The sequence below is a fragment of the Lathamus discolor genome, chromosome 4 (assembly GCF_037157495.1).
Source record: "Lathamus discolor isolate bLatDis1 chromosome 4, bLatDis1.hap1, whole genome shotgun sequence".
Classification (NCBI taxonomy): Eukaryota; Metazoa; Chordata; class Aves; order Psittaciformes; family Psittacidae; genus Lathamus; species Lathamus discolor.
The window spans coordinates 72,429,430-72,444,362 of NC_088887.1; the positions used below are offsets into that span (position 1 = coordinate 72,429,430).

The 14,933-nt window shown below is 55.9% G+C and overlaps 1 protein-coding gene across 1 annotated transcript; it reads left to right on the top strand.

The window, feature by feature from the left end:
* The first annotated feature begins 3,582 nt into the window (after window positions 1–3,582).
* On the top strand, window positions 3,583–9,935 carry ZIC5 (Zic family member 5). Its single transcript, XM_065675785.1, is given in 4 exon segments — window positions 3,583–3,905; window positions 3,907–4,001; window positions 4,004–4,900; window positions 9,475–9,935. Coding segments are annotated over 4 exon segments (1,776 nt in total).
* Window positions 9,936–14,933: the final 4,998 nt, after the last annotated feature.

Below are 14,933 nucleotides of genomic sequence, written 5' to 3' on the forward strand. Positions count from 1 at the left end.
TCTATCTATCTATCTATCTATTCATCCACCTATCTATACACACACACACACAGAGGGATTGAAGGATGGGAATTTTTTATCTTTATTTTATCCCTATTTGAGCAAATCCCCGAAGGGGATGTGGGGGGAAGGACCCCGCTCGCCCCAGAGAGGCGCACACCCAAAGCGGCAGCTCCGAACCTTCTGCCCGTAAATCCCCTTCCCCAAAACAGGCGGCGGTCCCGGCTCCGGCAGCTCCTACGGCCGCGGCAGCCCCGACGGAAGGCACAGCGCCGGCATCCTCCCGGGACCGTGTCCCTGCCCTTGGGCTCCCACTGGAGTGCATGGGGAGAGGAAAACAAGGGGGTTATTGGCCGCAGGAGGAGTTTATTTTTAAGGGTATAACTTATACCCTCAGTGATTCCCTCCAAAAAGGAGGGAGGGGGAGCCTTGCTGACAAATGGCCCCTCTTTCTCCCTTCCGTGTCCATGGGCAGTCACGACCCCCTCTCCCGCTCGCAGTCCCGGTGCCTCCTTGCTACACCCCGACGGGACAGTGAGGTGGTACCGGGGTTACTCCCCGCGAAGGGTCAGGTGGGTGCCAAGCTATTTTGACAGGATCTGTGAAATAGATCTGGAGGTCTTGACGAGAAAAACTGCGATCGCTCTCACTTCCCAAAGGTTCCCCAGAAGAAGGTTTCACAGTTATAAAATACTGCTCTCCGCTCCCTAACTATCAATAAGACATGCATTAAAGAGGATTGTTTGTAAATGGTGCTCATGCTCATTAGCATACATTTACATTATGCAGATTATAGCCCGACGTTTTACAGCTCTCTCTCTCTCCCCACCCCACCACCCCCCGCGCTAAAGCCGATGTCCCGAGCTCGGTTATAGAGAAATCTTTACGAAAGGTATTCGAGGGTTTCCAGGCTTTCACCCCGCCTCTCCAGCCTCCCCGGTGTCCCTTGGCCGCTTTGCCGGTGAGCGGGGCACGGCGGGAGGTCTCCGCAGCCGGCTCCGCCGCGGGAGCAGGGCACCGGGCCGATCCCCGACGGCGCTGCCGAGGGTTTGAGGGGCTGGGAGCGGGGTACCCGCGGCCTCCTTCCTCTGCAGCCCCCCAAGCAACTGCGGCAGCCTGGGCCTGAGCTGGGATCGGTGAGTTAATGGGTTGTAAATTCTTCATGGCCTTTTTGGAGCTAGCACTGTCCAAAATCCACTCGGCTAGGGCAGGCGGCTTCAGGAGGCAGGAGGCTTTCGCAGAGGGTCCTAAAAATGGGCGATTTTCCACGTAAGCCTCGGCCAAGCCCTCCCTCCCCACAGGTCAGCTGCCTATTACCCAGCTATAAAATATTTTCTTTGTTTTATAGCCCCTCATAAAAAGAAATTGATCGGGGGGATATATTTGAATTAAGACATATTAAATCGATGACAGATACATATCACGCTGCGTTTAACAAGAGCGGGACGCGGAGGCATGCGCAAGAGACCGCGGGGCCGCGAAGCTGTTCTTCACCTCCACAGCATCTCCCATCAAACCATGGTATCTCGGGACCTCGGTGAACAGAATTTGGGGAGAATTTGGAATCCTGTTTGGATGCACGTATAGAAAATAGACGTATAGGAATACCCGCGTAGACGCACGGCTAGCTTGCGAGGGGAAGTTTTTACAGTTCCATAAAACCATGGAGCAGCTCCTTTTAAAACCTGGGGATTATTTATTCTCAATCCTTTCCTTGCAGCATCGCTGAAACACCCATCAAGGCACTGGTTCGGCACCGGGGACGGGAGGCACCGGCGGGACTTGGTCTTAGACAGGGGGACCTCTGGGGCGCCTCCTGCGCTACAGCTCTTGCCCCCAACCTTCTTCCTCTTTTGGCTGCTGTGGGCTAAATCCTGCGAGTTTCTCCCCCGTGAGTGGCGGCGGGAGGGAGGAGGGAAGGAGGGGAGGGCTGGAGCCTGGCCCAGGAAATGCCGGACCGACACGGGGCTTCCTTGAACGGGGCTCTGCAAAGGGTAGCAGCGGGGAGGCACAGATGTAGTTTGGGCAAGGGAGATTCACCGAATGGGGAAGACAGGAGAGGGATGTGTGTTTGGCGACGGGGGTGTCCTGTGGCACCCCCCGCCCCGTTTCCTCTCCTGGTTTGGCGGAGGAGCGTCCCCCGATGCCGCGCGGAAGTCCTTGGAATTCTCTCCCAAGAGCGCGGGAGCGCCAGGCGCTCCCGGTGGGACGAGCAGCCTCAGGAAAGCGGATGACATACCAGTAAGGGGCCGCATCTCCTCCCGCAGCCCCAGAGAGAAGTCGCGGCAATGCTTTTCCAGCCCTTTTGGCCGGGCAGGGAAACCCCTGGCCCCGCCTTTTCGGCACCCCCAAACGGCAGCATCCTCCTTTGTGCGGAAGGGGCCGGTTTGGGGGCTGCACCTTCGAGGACCAACATACCCGGCACCCCAGGGTCGCTCCCATCGCTCCTCCGGCCCGGCCCACCCCCACCCCCCCCCCCCCCCGTGCTCCCTTTAGGAAATTCATACTTCCCCTGCCTTTTCTCCGAAGGCAACAGCTCCTGGCAGACACCCCCCTGCCGAAGACTCCCCATTTCCTAATCCACCGGCCCCCACGGCATCCCAAAGCCTTGAGGGGCGCTGATGCTCCGGTGCGCTTTATCCCTGGGTTGCCCTCGCTGAATTCGGGCTCAGATGGAGGCAGCTGCTGGGGGTACGGCTGGCGGCCCCCTGACGGGGCGCCCTGGGATGGGGCTGCGGGGGATCCTTGGGAGGAGGAAGCCCCAGGGAGGCAGCGAGCGCTGTCTCCCAAAACTTCTCCCCAACATGTGCTCTTCCAGCCCTCTTCCACTACAGCTTATTCTTCTACTTCTTAAAGGAAAGGCATCCCAACCCTCCCCCGCCGCTTTCGCCTTCTTTTTAGGAAAACGTTGTCTGCCTGCCCTGGTGTTGCCTTCAGTTGCCTTGGGCATGAGCACACACGTCTCGTGTGGGTGCGGGGTGCTGGGTGTGCTTTCCCGCCTCGCCGATGAATGAATGATGATGGCCCTCCAGACGTAAGAGAAAAGAGAGGGGAACCGAGGGCAGAGCCCGGCCGCAGCCCCCAGGCGAGCAGAGAAAATCCCGCGGACAGTCAAACGCCAACACAGCGGCTCGGGGCGCCCCGTCTAGCGCCGGGGGAGCTGCAGCTGCTGCCCGCTGCTGCCCGCGCTGCCCGCTGCTGCCCGTGCTGCCCGCTGTCGGCGGAGGGGGGTGTGTGGGGTGGGGGGGGGGGGGGGTTGTGCGCCCCGTCTGACCCCGCGCGAAGTTTTTGCAAGTGCTACTTCGAGGCGGAGGGGACACGGACACGACGGGACAGTGGGGGGGCAGCGGAGGCGGATCCCCGCTGCGCCGGCGGCCTGAAAGGGAGCCAATGGCACGGCCCCATCCGCTGCCAATCATCGGGATCCGTCCAATCCCTCCGGTGCCGTGTCCGAGCCGTCGCTCCCAGCGCGCCGCCGGAGTGTGGTGAGGGCTCTGCCAATCGCGGGCGGGCAGAGCGGGGCCGGGATGCGCGGAGTTAGGAGCGCAGACAAAAGAAGTTAAAGAGCCGCTTAATATATACATGTTTTTGAAGGCGGGTAGAGGGAAAAAAATAACAACAGCCAGCGTAGATGGGCTTGGCTGTGTCGTTATGGAGCCCCCTTTGAGCAAGAGGAACCCGACCCTGAGATTAGCAGATTTGGCAGCGGCTCAGCCCCATCCTCAACAGAACATGACAGGCTTCCCGGGGCTGGGGAACCACCACGTCCACCCCCACCACGCGGCCCACCTCCACCCCGGGGACGCAGGCGGCGACCCCGGCGGTGCCCTCACGCCGCTCGGACCCGAGCACATGGCGCAGCCGGCCGCCCTCAAGCTCACTCCCGAGGCGCTCACCGCCGCCGCCGCCGCCTTCGCTGCGCCCGCCGCCACCACCGCCACCGCCGCCGCCACCGCTGCCGCCGCCACCACCGCCGCCGCCGCTTACGCGCCGCCCGCCACCACCCTCCCGGGCTACCCGGCGGGGGGGGCGGCAGGCCGGGACTTCATCTTGCGGCGGGAGCTGCCCGCCGCCGCCGCTGCCGCCGCGGTGCACGGGGCGCTGGGCGAGCAGCACCCTCCCGCCGGCTCCCCCCACCTCCCGCACCCTCCGCCCCACGGCGTCTTCATCTCGGCCGCCGGCACCTACGGCGCGGCCGACGGGGCGCACGCCGCTTTCCCGCCGCCGCCGCCCGGTGAGCAGGGCGCGCCCACCGGCCGCCACCCGCCTCTCAACGGGCAGATGCGGCTGGGGCTGGCGGCCGCCGCCGGAGAGCTCTACGGGCGCGCCGAGGCTCACTACGGGGCCGCCGCCGCCTCCTCCTCGGCGCTGCAAGGTTACGGCTCCGTCAACCTCAACCTGGCGGCAGCGGCGGCGGCCGGGCACGGGCACCCGCACCACCCCCATCCACACCACCACCACCACCACCATCATCACCACCACCACCATGCCCACGTCGGGGCGGCGGCGGCGGCGGCGGCTGGGGCCTTCCTGCGCTACATGCGGCAGCCCATCAAGCAAGAGCTGATCTGCAAGTGGATCGACCGGGAGCCGCCTCCTCCGCCTCCTCCTCCTCCGCCGCCACCGGGCGGTAGGAAACCTTGCTCCAAAACTTTCAGCACGATGCAGGAGCTGGTGAGCCATGTCACCGTGGAGCACGTCGGCGGGCCCGAGCAGAGCAGCCACGTGTGCTACTGGGAGGAGTGTCCCCGGGAAGGCAAACCCTTCAAAGCGAAATACAAACTCATCAACCACATCCGAGTGCACACGGGAGAGAAACCCTTTCCCTGCCCCTTCCCCGGCTGCGGGAAGGTCTTCGCCCGCTCCGAAAACCTCAAGATCCACAAGCGGACTCATACAGGTGGGTGCCTTCCCCCCTCCCCGCCCTCCATGTAAGGGTTTTCTTCTTTTTCATTTTTTTCCCCCTTTCCTCCTCTTTTCCTCCTCTCCTGCGCACCGCCGGACATGTGACTTTTTCATGAATAAGTAATTCGGCAGCACACGGGCCACGCACACGCACCCGGCCCCTCTGCCCTGCACACACACGTGTGTGTCCCTGTCCCCCCTTCTATCATCATCCCCCCCCCCCCCCGCACTTTGGGCAGGTCCCTCCGCCCCCCACCTCCTCACATCCTGGCACCACCGGATAAATAAATGCCCCGAATAAGAAATAACGCGAGGCCGAGGGAAGACGAACAGCAGCCCTTGGGGAAGAGCGAGGGGAGGATAAGCGCCCGCTCGCCCCTGCCCGAGGCACTCGGGGCGAGGGGGTGTGTTGCGACCTCCCCCTCCGCTTCCCGAAGGACCACGGTTCTGCTTTTCCTGCCGGTTCTGTCGTTGGGGATGGAGCCGGTCGGGATAACGCTTGGCCCGGAGGAGATGGGGCCGGGGGCTCTTGGGGGCGCAGTTCCCTTGAGCTGCGGGCGGCGGCGGCGCTCGGGGCTACTGATACTATCGGGGCTACCGCGATACCTCCGCTACGGGGGCTGCCCTACGACCAGCGCTGCTGGGACTGCCCCTACGGGAACTACCGATGCTGCCAGAAATACCGACGCTGCCGGTCGTTGCTACTGGGACAGCCGGTGCTACGGGGCCTGCCCGTGCCGCCGGGGCTACCGGTACTGATTGCGCTCCTGAGGCTGCCGCTGGTGCCCGGGCTCTACCGCCCTTGGAGACGGCGGAACGTTTCCTTCTCTTTTTGTGCCTGAGGAGGAAACTTCAAAGCAGTCCGGGTACCCAACAGGGCTCCGGGGGCCGGGGAGAAGGGAGCGGCACCCCCGGGGGATGCGCAGGAGGACGGGGGGACCAAGCGCGGGGTTCCGCGTGTGTTTGAGCATTTAAGTCTTTTATTTCTTTTTCCTTTTTTATTCCTTCTTTTCTTTTTTTTTTTTGTTTTTTTTTTTTTTTTAATTTCCTTTCTCTTTCCCTCTCTCCTCCTTCCTCCTCACCCCCGAAATACGCGTTTCGGTGTGGGTGCAAAGAAAAAAAATTCCGCCGAAAACGAACGAAGCCGGGATTTATAGCGGTAGACAAATATTATTCCTCGGAGGACACTTAAGGAAGTGGAGTTGCCGTAATTGCTTTCTTGATTTATTGTGTGCTGCTCGGGAAGAGAAAAGCGGCGACCGTGCAACGTGTTATTCCGATGTAAAACCAAATGGCCCATGGCGGAAAGGATTATAGATTTTTATCTCCAGAATATGTCAGGCATGAGCCCACATACAGCTGCGGAGACCTGAGGATGCCCAGCTCCCTGCTCCCAAAGCCGGGCGGGGGCGGGATGGGGATTTCTCCTGAGGGGGGCTGACATATTTTTTGAGGGGTGGTTGTTGTTGTGTTAATGGCACTGCGGAACCAGTTAGATGGTGGAGGCCCGTGGTTTTGTCATCCTGCCTTTCCCATCTGTTTTAGTTTGGAAAACAAAACTTCACTGCGGACCTTTCTAGGCTTCTCAACTGCTTTTCCATCCCAGCTCCAAGGAGGGGGTGGGCGTTCGGGGGATGCTTGGGGTGGGGGCAGAGGGGTTCAGCGGGAAAACGACACTCCTCCCACAGATAACTTGAATATGCACCTCTGAGCTGTGGTCCAGTATTGCCCCGAGGCCCTTTGTGGGACATGGCCTCTTGCAAAGGAAATTCGGAGGAGTTTGCAGTCGGGGGGCACCCGCAGCTCCTCGGGTCCTGTGCACCTCGCGAAGGGCTGGAGGAGAGGGGTCCCCCTTTCTGCGAGGCGTTTTCAGACCGCGGGAGGGTGCCCACGCGTGAGTCGAAGGATTAGGGGGGGGCTATTTCCATGCAGAAAGGGCAGTTGCAACAAAGCAGCCCTCCGGGTGGGTGGCGAGAGCCCACCTCGAATGACACGACCCACGGGAAGGCGAAGGGACGTGACTCCTTCCTCAGGCACAGCCTTTGGGTGGAAGGGGGATCCCAAATCCTCTGCCCGTCCCGATTGGATTAATTACTGTGATTTTGCCACCTTGGCTTTAATTTAGTCATGTGCAACCTGGTAGCAAAAGAGATTTACAAACTATTCGGGGTTTTTTGGCATTTTTGGGTGGAGAGGGGGAAGTGATAACACCGTTATTGTATTATTAGGGGATTTTGCGTGTTTCTGGTAATCCTGCAGGAAGAAGAGCATGTCAGTAATTCAGGAGGCATTTGCTCGCTGTTTTTTCCCCCCCTTCTTTTCCTCGAAAGAATCACACCGCGCCCTGCAGCCCTGTCCCTATTCTGGGGACAAAACGCTGTCCCCGCTCCGGGTGCATGCTAACGGGAATGCGACCCACCCTCTCCTACAAAATCGCTGCCCCCTCGCTGAGAAGGTACTCAGGATGGCCAGGCTTCCCCCACGAAGACATCATCCCTTCCCCCCCAAAAGTGACCCCAAAGCCTTTCGGTGCCCTCCCTCCCACGCCCCCGCCGCTGGCACCGCTGCTGCCGGGAGGAGTCAGGGGACGGCTCCCGGCCTCTCAACCTCTTTCTTGGGTTGAAACCACCTACAAATGGTTAAACTCTGACGTGACGCCCTCGTCAGCGTGCCAGGGACACTCCGGCATCTTCCCCGCTTCTGGATTTATGTGGAATTGGATCGTCGCGATCCGGAGGCTGGCGAGGAGGATCCACCCGGGGGTTATGCATCCCTCGAGGGTCCCGAGAGAGAGCGGTACCTCGGGTCCTGCCTCCCTCCCTCATCCCCTCGACGGATGCGCAGCCCCCGGGTGGGTCCCCACGCGTGATCCCATGGGGGAAGGCACTTCCTAAAGCCTCGACGGAGGAGGGGGAGGCAGTTTGGGCGGGTAGGAGCATCCCTCAGGGGAAGTTAAGCTTGGAGGGGAGGTTGAGTCTGGGGACGGGTAAGCCTGCATCTCTGCGGTAATACGGGCAGAATCCGGTAGATTCGCTTTATTTCTCCAGGAAAAACAATGATTCATGAACAAACGAAGTGACTCGAGATTTGTCTCGGTTGGAGTGGGAGCATGCTCGTGGAAAATCCAGTTAAACCCCACGAGATACATTTTCTTACCATCTTTTTACAAACACGTATATATATATATTAAAGATAAATTTGCTCTTTCAATTGGTCCCACTTCGCTGGTAGGTGAGCGGATTTTAATTAAAAAAGTTGACGTATAAGTCAGCTGCGGAGGCACATGTTTTTATAGTAACAGCCAAGAAATAGCTACCTTTAAAACATAAAAATCGTTTTATTTTCCCGTTATTCTCTTGCTAAACGCGATGCGATTTTACAAATGGAAGGAGCAGTAAAAATCGCCTGGTGAAAAATAAGAAAATATCCACCGAGAGACCTGCAGGGTTGTTATTTCCGAGTGCTCACAGCAAAACAGACCAGAAAATACCCATCGGCCATGCCTAACCAGACAGCATTTTTTGACTCAAGAGTCGCAACAGTCGTGAGAGGGGTTATCGGTGCAGGTCTGTTTACTCCGGGTTCATGGGTAACGTGGCAGGGGAAGAAGAACAAGTTGCTGTAAGAAACTCTCCTTCGTGGGCAGTGCAGGGATCCGGCAAGTTTAGTTTTTAACTCTGGTCTCTCAGCGCTAAGCATTTACTGAGCCCTGTTCTGTGGAATGGGATCTGTGGGGAAGGGTCGGTCCGGGGTACGTCTGTATGTGCCAGAACATACACATATATGTCCCAGGGTATGGTACGTCGGGAGCCGGGTGTGTTTGTGTGAAAGGTACGCCAAGTAAACACGCCCCGGGCTGATTTTCACAACCCCTTTAACTCTTTCGCAAAGTGTAAAGCTCTTAAAATAGACCGGACAGAGATTTTCTTTAAAACCAAATTAGCCTGAGGTAACCATCACCGGTGTCCGGGCTGGTGTCCCCCCACAACCTGCCGGTCCCCAGTACGGGCTGCTGGGTGCTTCATCTTTATACCAGGATGCTCGCTCCCTCTTTATACCAGGATATTCCCTTTTTATGCCAGGATTCTTAAACAGGTGTTACTTGTATTTCCCCCACCCCCCACCCCGACTAATTATTCCCACAGAACAGTGCCCCACTGGGAAAGGATTACTCAGGAGATGTGCCAGGAGAGCCGGGCTGCCGGCAAGCGCCAGCCCTCGGAGGCAAAGGCATTGAGGGGTTTTGTTTGGGCTCGGTCATTAGAGCCGTAATGAAGGTTCCTCGTGTGCGCGGGGCAAACAAGGCCCGGCCCCGCTGCCGCTGCCAGCCCGGGGCTCCCGGTTTGGGGACCGCCAGCCGCGTTGCACGGTTTGCGAAACACGGGGGGAAAGTCGGAAGTCTCGGGCATGTCGCGACTGTCGTGAGGGAGGGGAGAAAAAAGGGAAAAGAGGGGAAGAAGGAGGGGAGGCTTTGCCCTGCTGCTCGCTCCGCAGGGGCTGCCGGTGCTGCGGACAAGGCTGTGCCTCCCCCCCTACCCCGGTAACGGTGCCGTTGCTGTGTCCCGGCAGGGGAGAAGCCCTTCAAGTGCGAGTTCGACGGCTGCGAGAGGAAGTTCGCTAACAGCAGTGACCGCAAGAAGCACTCCCACGTCCACACCTCGGACAAGCCCTACTACTGCAAGATCCGCGGCTGCGACAAGTCCTACACCCACCCTAGCTCCCTGCGGAAGCACATGAAGATCCACTGCAAGTCCCCTCCGCCCTCTCCGCCGCTGGGCTCCCAGGGCTACACGGCGGCGGCGGCGGGCCCCCCCGACGGGCCGCTCCCCTCCGAGGCTGCCCTGGCCGCCGAACCGCCCCGCGGCCCAGCAGCCGCCCTCTCCCCACCGGTCACCGACCTCAGCGAGTGGTACGTCTGTCAGGCCGGGGGCGCTCCCCGACGGCCCCGCACCCCCTCCAGCCGCGACACCTCCCCGACCTCCGAGGGGGACGAGCCCCACAGGACCTCGGGGGGCAGAACCGCTCCCTAGGGCCGGGCTGAGCTGTGCCGTGCCGCTGGGGTCTCCGGCCCTGCCGCACTGACCTAAGCTGCCCGGGAGCGAAGGAAGGGGGGGGGTCTGGCGTGGAAGTGCCATCAGGTTTGCCTCGCGCTATTTATTCCGTGTACGAAACCCTATGGTGTTTGTACGGTAACTAATTTAATTAAAGAGACTCGGAGTTTTTAATTTTTTCCTTTTTTTTTTTCCCTGTCGGTAAGAAGCAGCGTTAATAACGCCGCGCTGGGCCAACCCAGCAACCCGAGCCGCACGCTTCGCAGGGGGGCAGTGCCAAAGGAGACGCCTGGCTCCCACCCTGCCCGTGCGGGGCTGCTCTTGACCATTGAGCAGGGGCAGGCAGGGCCCTGCCATTCCCTGCAGCGGCTTTTAAAATCCTGGAGCTGCCCCCCCCCAGTGCCTCCTCTCCAGCCTGGGTAAAGCACCGGGTCTGCAGAGGCCTCCAGACTGTAAAGCAGCACCTGCCGAAGCTCCGGCCAGTCGAGGACAGGTTACACATCCCTTCAAATAAAATGAAATAAAACCATTTTCCCACCCCTCTTGCAGCTCAGCTCCTTTGTAGTTGTTGGCTTCTCCCGGAGTTGTGGGGTCCCACCTGGACTCGGCGTTTTCTCTCCAGCTTTCTTTCTTTCTTTCTCCCTTAGCCGTAACCATGTGAAAACGATTTAGGGAAGGGACAAAAGATGCAGCACTCCCTTACCGCTCCTCCACGGTTTGTACATGTAGGGCTCCTAAAATGGAGCTGGAGAATGAAAGAAACCGGTGCTATTTGACAGCTGCGATACTGTGATACATTTTGGGGTTTTCCTTAAAAAACCAACCAAACACGCAGAAACTGACAGTTAATTCCCCTTTTCTTGGGGTTGGCTTTCTTATTACTCTGGTTATTATTATTATTATTATTATATTAAAGTTCGACTCGCAGAGGAAGATTTTGCCTCTTGCTCCCTCCAGCCTCCTGTGTAGTCAGTTCGGGGTTGGGAGGGGGAAGACCCCCCCCAGGGCCTGGCGAGGGGGGGGGGGGTGGGTGCGGGGATGGGGTATGAGTTTTTAATTATTATTTTATATGTAACTATAAATTTTAGGTTTATTTCCTCTCTCAACCTGTTCACTGTCTCCCTGCGGTGGCCGGGTGGAATCAACAGAGAGCAGGGGACCAGAGCTACGGGGAAGAAACGGGGGCGGCGGAGAGAAGCCTGCGGGGTCAGGGTGCTCTTCACCCCCCTAAACCTCACCTCCTAGCGCCCATCCCAGAGGGCGAGGGGTGTGGGGCGGGAGTTGGGGGAGGATAGGGACACCTACACCCATCACCCGTCCATCAGGAGCGGGGGGGGCAAATAACCTAAAGAGTGCTAATTCCTCCTCAGAGACCCCGAGAGGAGCAACTGCAGCCTCTCCCCCCATCCCCCCGGGCTTGTGGAAATGTGGTTTGTGTGCCGTGAATGGTGGATGTCGTCTTGTCATTGTTAATAACGTGTATGTGAACGCGATTATTTTGTATAGTAGAATTAATTTATTTTCTGACATCATCCCTTTTACACCCCCCCTCCTTTTACTTTTCCTGGAAGAGTACAGAGCACACCAAAGAATTCTCTCCCTAATTTTGGCGATAGGTGGTTGTTGCTGTGGTTTGTATAAAAAGAAGGCAAAAAAAAAGAAAAAAAACCATTATATTTTTCACCTGACTTGAACGAACGATGTAATGTGGAACAGTCTCTTCCTGCATGTCCTCCGTGCGGTGTGTTGGTGCTGGTGTATATATATATAGCTCATAGAGATATTATATTATTAGTACAGTGCATGGTGCTGTCACTCTGGAAGCTTTTAAACGTTGTCTTCATATTGTTGTGTTGGACCGAAACACAGGCGTTACTTTGAAAACAAACAGGAGACTTGAATAGAAAATAATTTTTTAAAGTTCGTTCGATTTGCTTTTTATTCGGTTTTTTTCCCCAAGCTCATTTGAATAAATAGAAAAATAATAAAGTAAAGTATGGACTTTTTAAAGAATAATTTATGTAATCTTACCAGAGATATTTTGGTGCTGATTTCTAAACGAACTTTTTAATTTATGCATTTTTTGTTTTTTCAACAACAGATTGCACTATACATTACTACATGGCAGGGTTTATAAACTATGGCTCGAGGGGATATGCCACTATTTTTATGTACTTGCTACACGCAGGGTCACACACTTGGCCATCCATTTTATGACACATGATACCTCCGAAATGAAATAATACGAATTTATCTTTTTTTTTTCATCTCTGTAAACCCCATCAGAAACAACAACCAAAAAAAAAAAATCATGCAAATTAATAAAAAATATTATTTCTACGTATTGCATGTGCCTTACTGACAGACGAGGGGCAGAGATAGACCAAAATACCACCACCCCCCCCCCGGGATCAGTAGCTAGAGTCAGATCCAGCCACAGCCTCGCAGGGTGCGGGAGCAGCACTGGGAGATTTGGGGGGTGGCTGAGATACTCTGGGTTTTTTCTTCCCAGCGAAACGTGTGAGTAAATAAGGTTCTTCTTCGGATTTGCGTTTCTGTTTGGAGCCACGCAGAGGGAGGATGCTCAGGGCCCAGGAGTCCCTACTTCCCCCCGGCGGCCCCAAGCTGTACTCTCGCGGGTGCTTGTCCCTGGAAGTCAACCGGGATAATGGGGAGGGGGGGGAAGGAGAAACACACAGGCAGGATTTGGGGGGCTGCCGCCTCATGATGCAGCAATTGGGTGCTCTGCTGCTGGCTTTCCATACGCAGGGGAAAAAGAGGGACGGATAGACAGACGGATATGATAGATAGAGAGACAGACAGACAGAGAGGCAGATAGATAGATAGATAGATAGGTAGATAGATAGATAGATAGATAGATAGATAGATAGATAGATAGATAGATAGATAGATAGACAGATAGATAAAGACACGGAGAAAAGTGAGAAAAGGTAAGTATTTATCCTTTATCCACACGAAACTGTTAATTTCTGTCAAGGACAGTTAATCAAAGTATCAAGTCAATTGAAATTGCAATATTTCTGTTGGAGAAACGAAAAATATGCTCCTCTCAGCCTCCTCTTGCAGATCTTAGTAAGCTGAGTAGCACTACTCTGTAGTAGAAGCCATAGTAGCAAACCCGTATGACAGAAGATTATTCTGAAATACAGAGTCAGGTCAGGCGACAAATAACGCCAGGAGATCCACTGGAATGAAGAAGGGGGGGGGGGGGGGGAAGGAAAAAGAAAGTTTTCAGGAGGACACTAATTTCTCTTTCGAGAGAGGAAAACTGAGTGAAACCCGATATTGGGAAAAAATCTGGCCAGAGTCGTGTGTCAGCATCCTCCAGGATTATCAGGGTTATTTCATTCTTTAAAAATTATATTTTAATAAAATAAATACAAGTAGGCCGGGATGATACCCCTTCCTCCCCACCTCCCAATTTACCAGCGCTCGAAAATGACTGGTCCAAATGTCAAGAACAGTTTCACCAAAAGGTTAGAGTGTTTTTTAAGTCAGTTTTGTTAAACGTGGTAAAGGTGAAACAGGTTGCAAAGAGTTGTTTCAAGCAGAATGACAATAACTAACATACGAAGCAGAAAAACACTCATAAATGAGGGCTCCAATCAATGGGAAAACTTATAGCTCCCTAATGAAGTTTCTTGTGAAAAGGAGGGCGACACAAAGCCACCGAGACATGAATCATTCATGGGAAATATAAAAGATAAAAGATATCTGACAATGAGCAGAACCTTGTATAGAGTGTCTAAAACAAGTTTCCCCTTCTTATTTTGGGCTCTCCCCCTCCCCAGCCCCTCTCTCCTAGTGTTCCCTGCCCGCTCTATAGAGTTAACATTGACCAGTGCACGTCCTGCCCCACTTCAAAGTAATTTAGCCCAGAACGGAAGGCTTGGCGCTTGGACAATCTTCATGGTGTGTTAGGATTTCTATGGCAATTGGCAAAGCAAGACGTTCCCATCTGAATATGGCTCAAAGAAAGCCACTTATTGACACCGAGTTGGCCATCATCAAAGACTTCATCTTTTCCTAGGCGAAACGGGGTCCTAGCAAACACTGTTTAAATCATCTACCTTTGTAGTTGGGGCTGGGAGACATCTCGCCACACACCATCTCTGCCCCTCGGCCCTTTAAAGGCTGCAGCCGCGCTAGCAGAGTTTTGAAGGGGAGAAGAAATCTGGGGAGTGTGGGAAATGGCATGGGGGGGGGGGGGGGGAATAAATGGGGGACCCACAGGGCAGCTCCCCAGCAACACACCCACCATGGGCGGAAAATGCTCACAGGGGGAGTCCCCCACCTGGGGAAAGTCGTTGCTTTGCTTTTTGAGGGTGGTGAGGGATACTCATGGATATTTTTCGGAGGGGGGGTTTGTTGGTCCGCGTTTCGTGCTGCTAGAGGAGTTGTGAAGCGCTGGGAAGGATGGGCTGTCACCCCCCGTTCCTGGTGGCAGAGCAGACCAGGAGGGGTCAGACAGTGTGCTGGCTCACTCACACTCGTACTCGCACTCGGGCACGCAGCCGCGGACACGGACACGCGGGGCGCTGCCCCCCGCGCACCGCCGGCACCCAAAACCCCGCTCCCGCGGTTCACACACACACCCCACGCAAGCGCCTAATCAGGCAGAGAGAAGTTCAAAGGCAGGTTCTTTGAAATTCAAACTACTGCTTTTATGGTACATCAACATGGAGCGTTAGGATTGCTATGGCAATGAGCGCACCAAAAGCAAGCTGCATTTAAAATAGTCCACCTCGATTCGAGACACTCTATTAAGATACAGTTGCATTGACCTTTAGTTTCATGCCGTGTTAGCGCAGTCAATTTTCACTTCATCAGAACGTCTTATATTTTTTGGTCTCTCTCCCAACCCCCCTTCCCTTTTTCAGGACCCCCCCCCCCCCCATCCCCAACTTCAGCAGATAAACAAATAAGGGGGGAAGAAGCTCCATCTCTAGCTCTTCT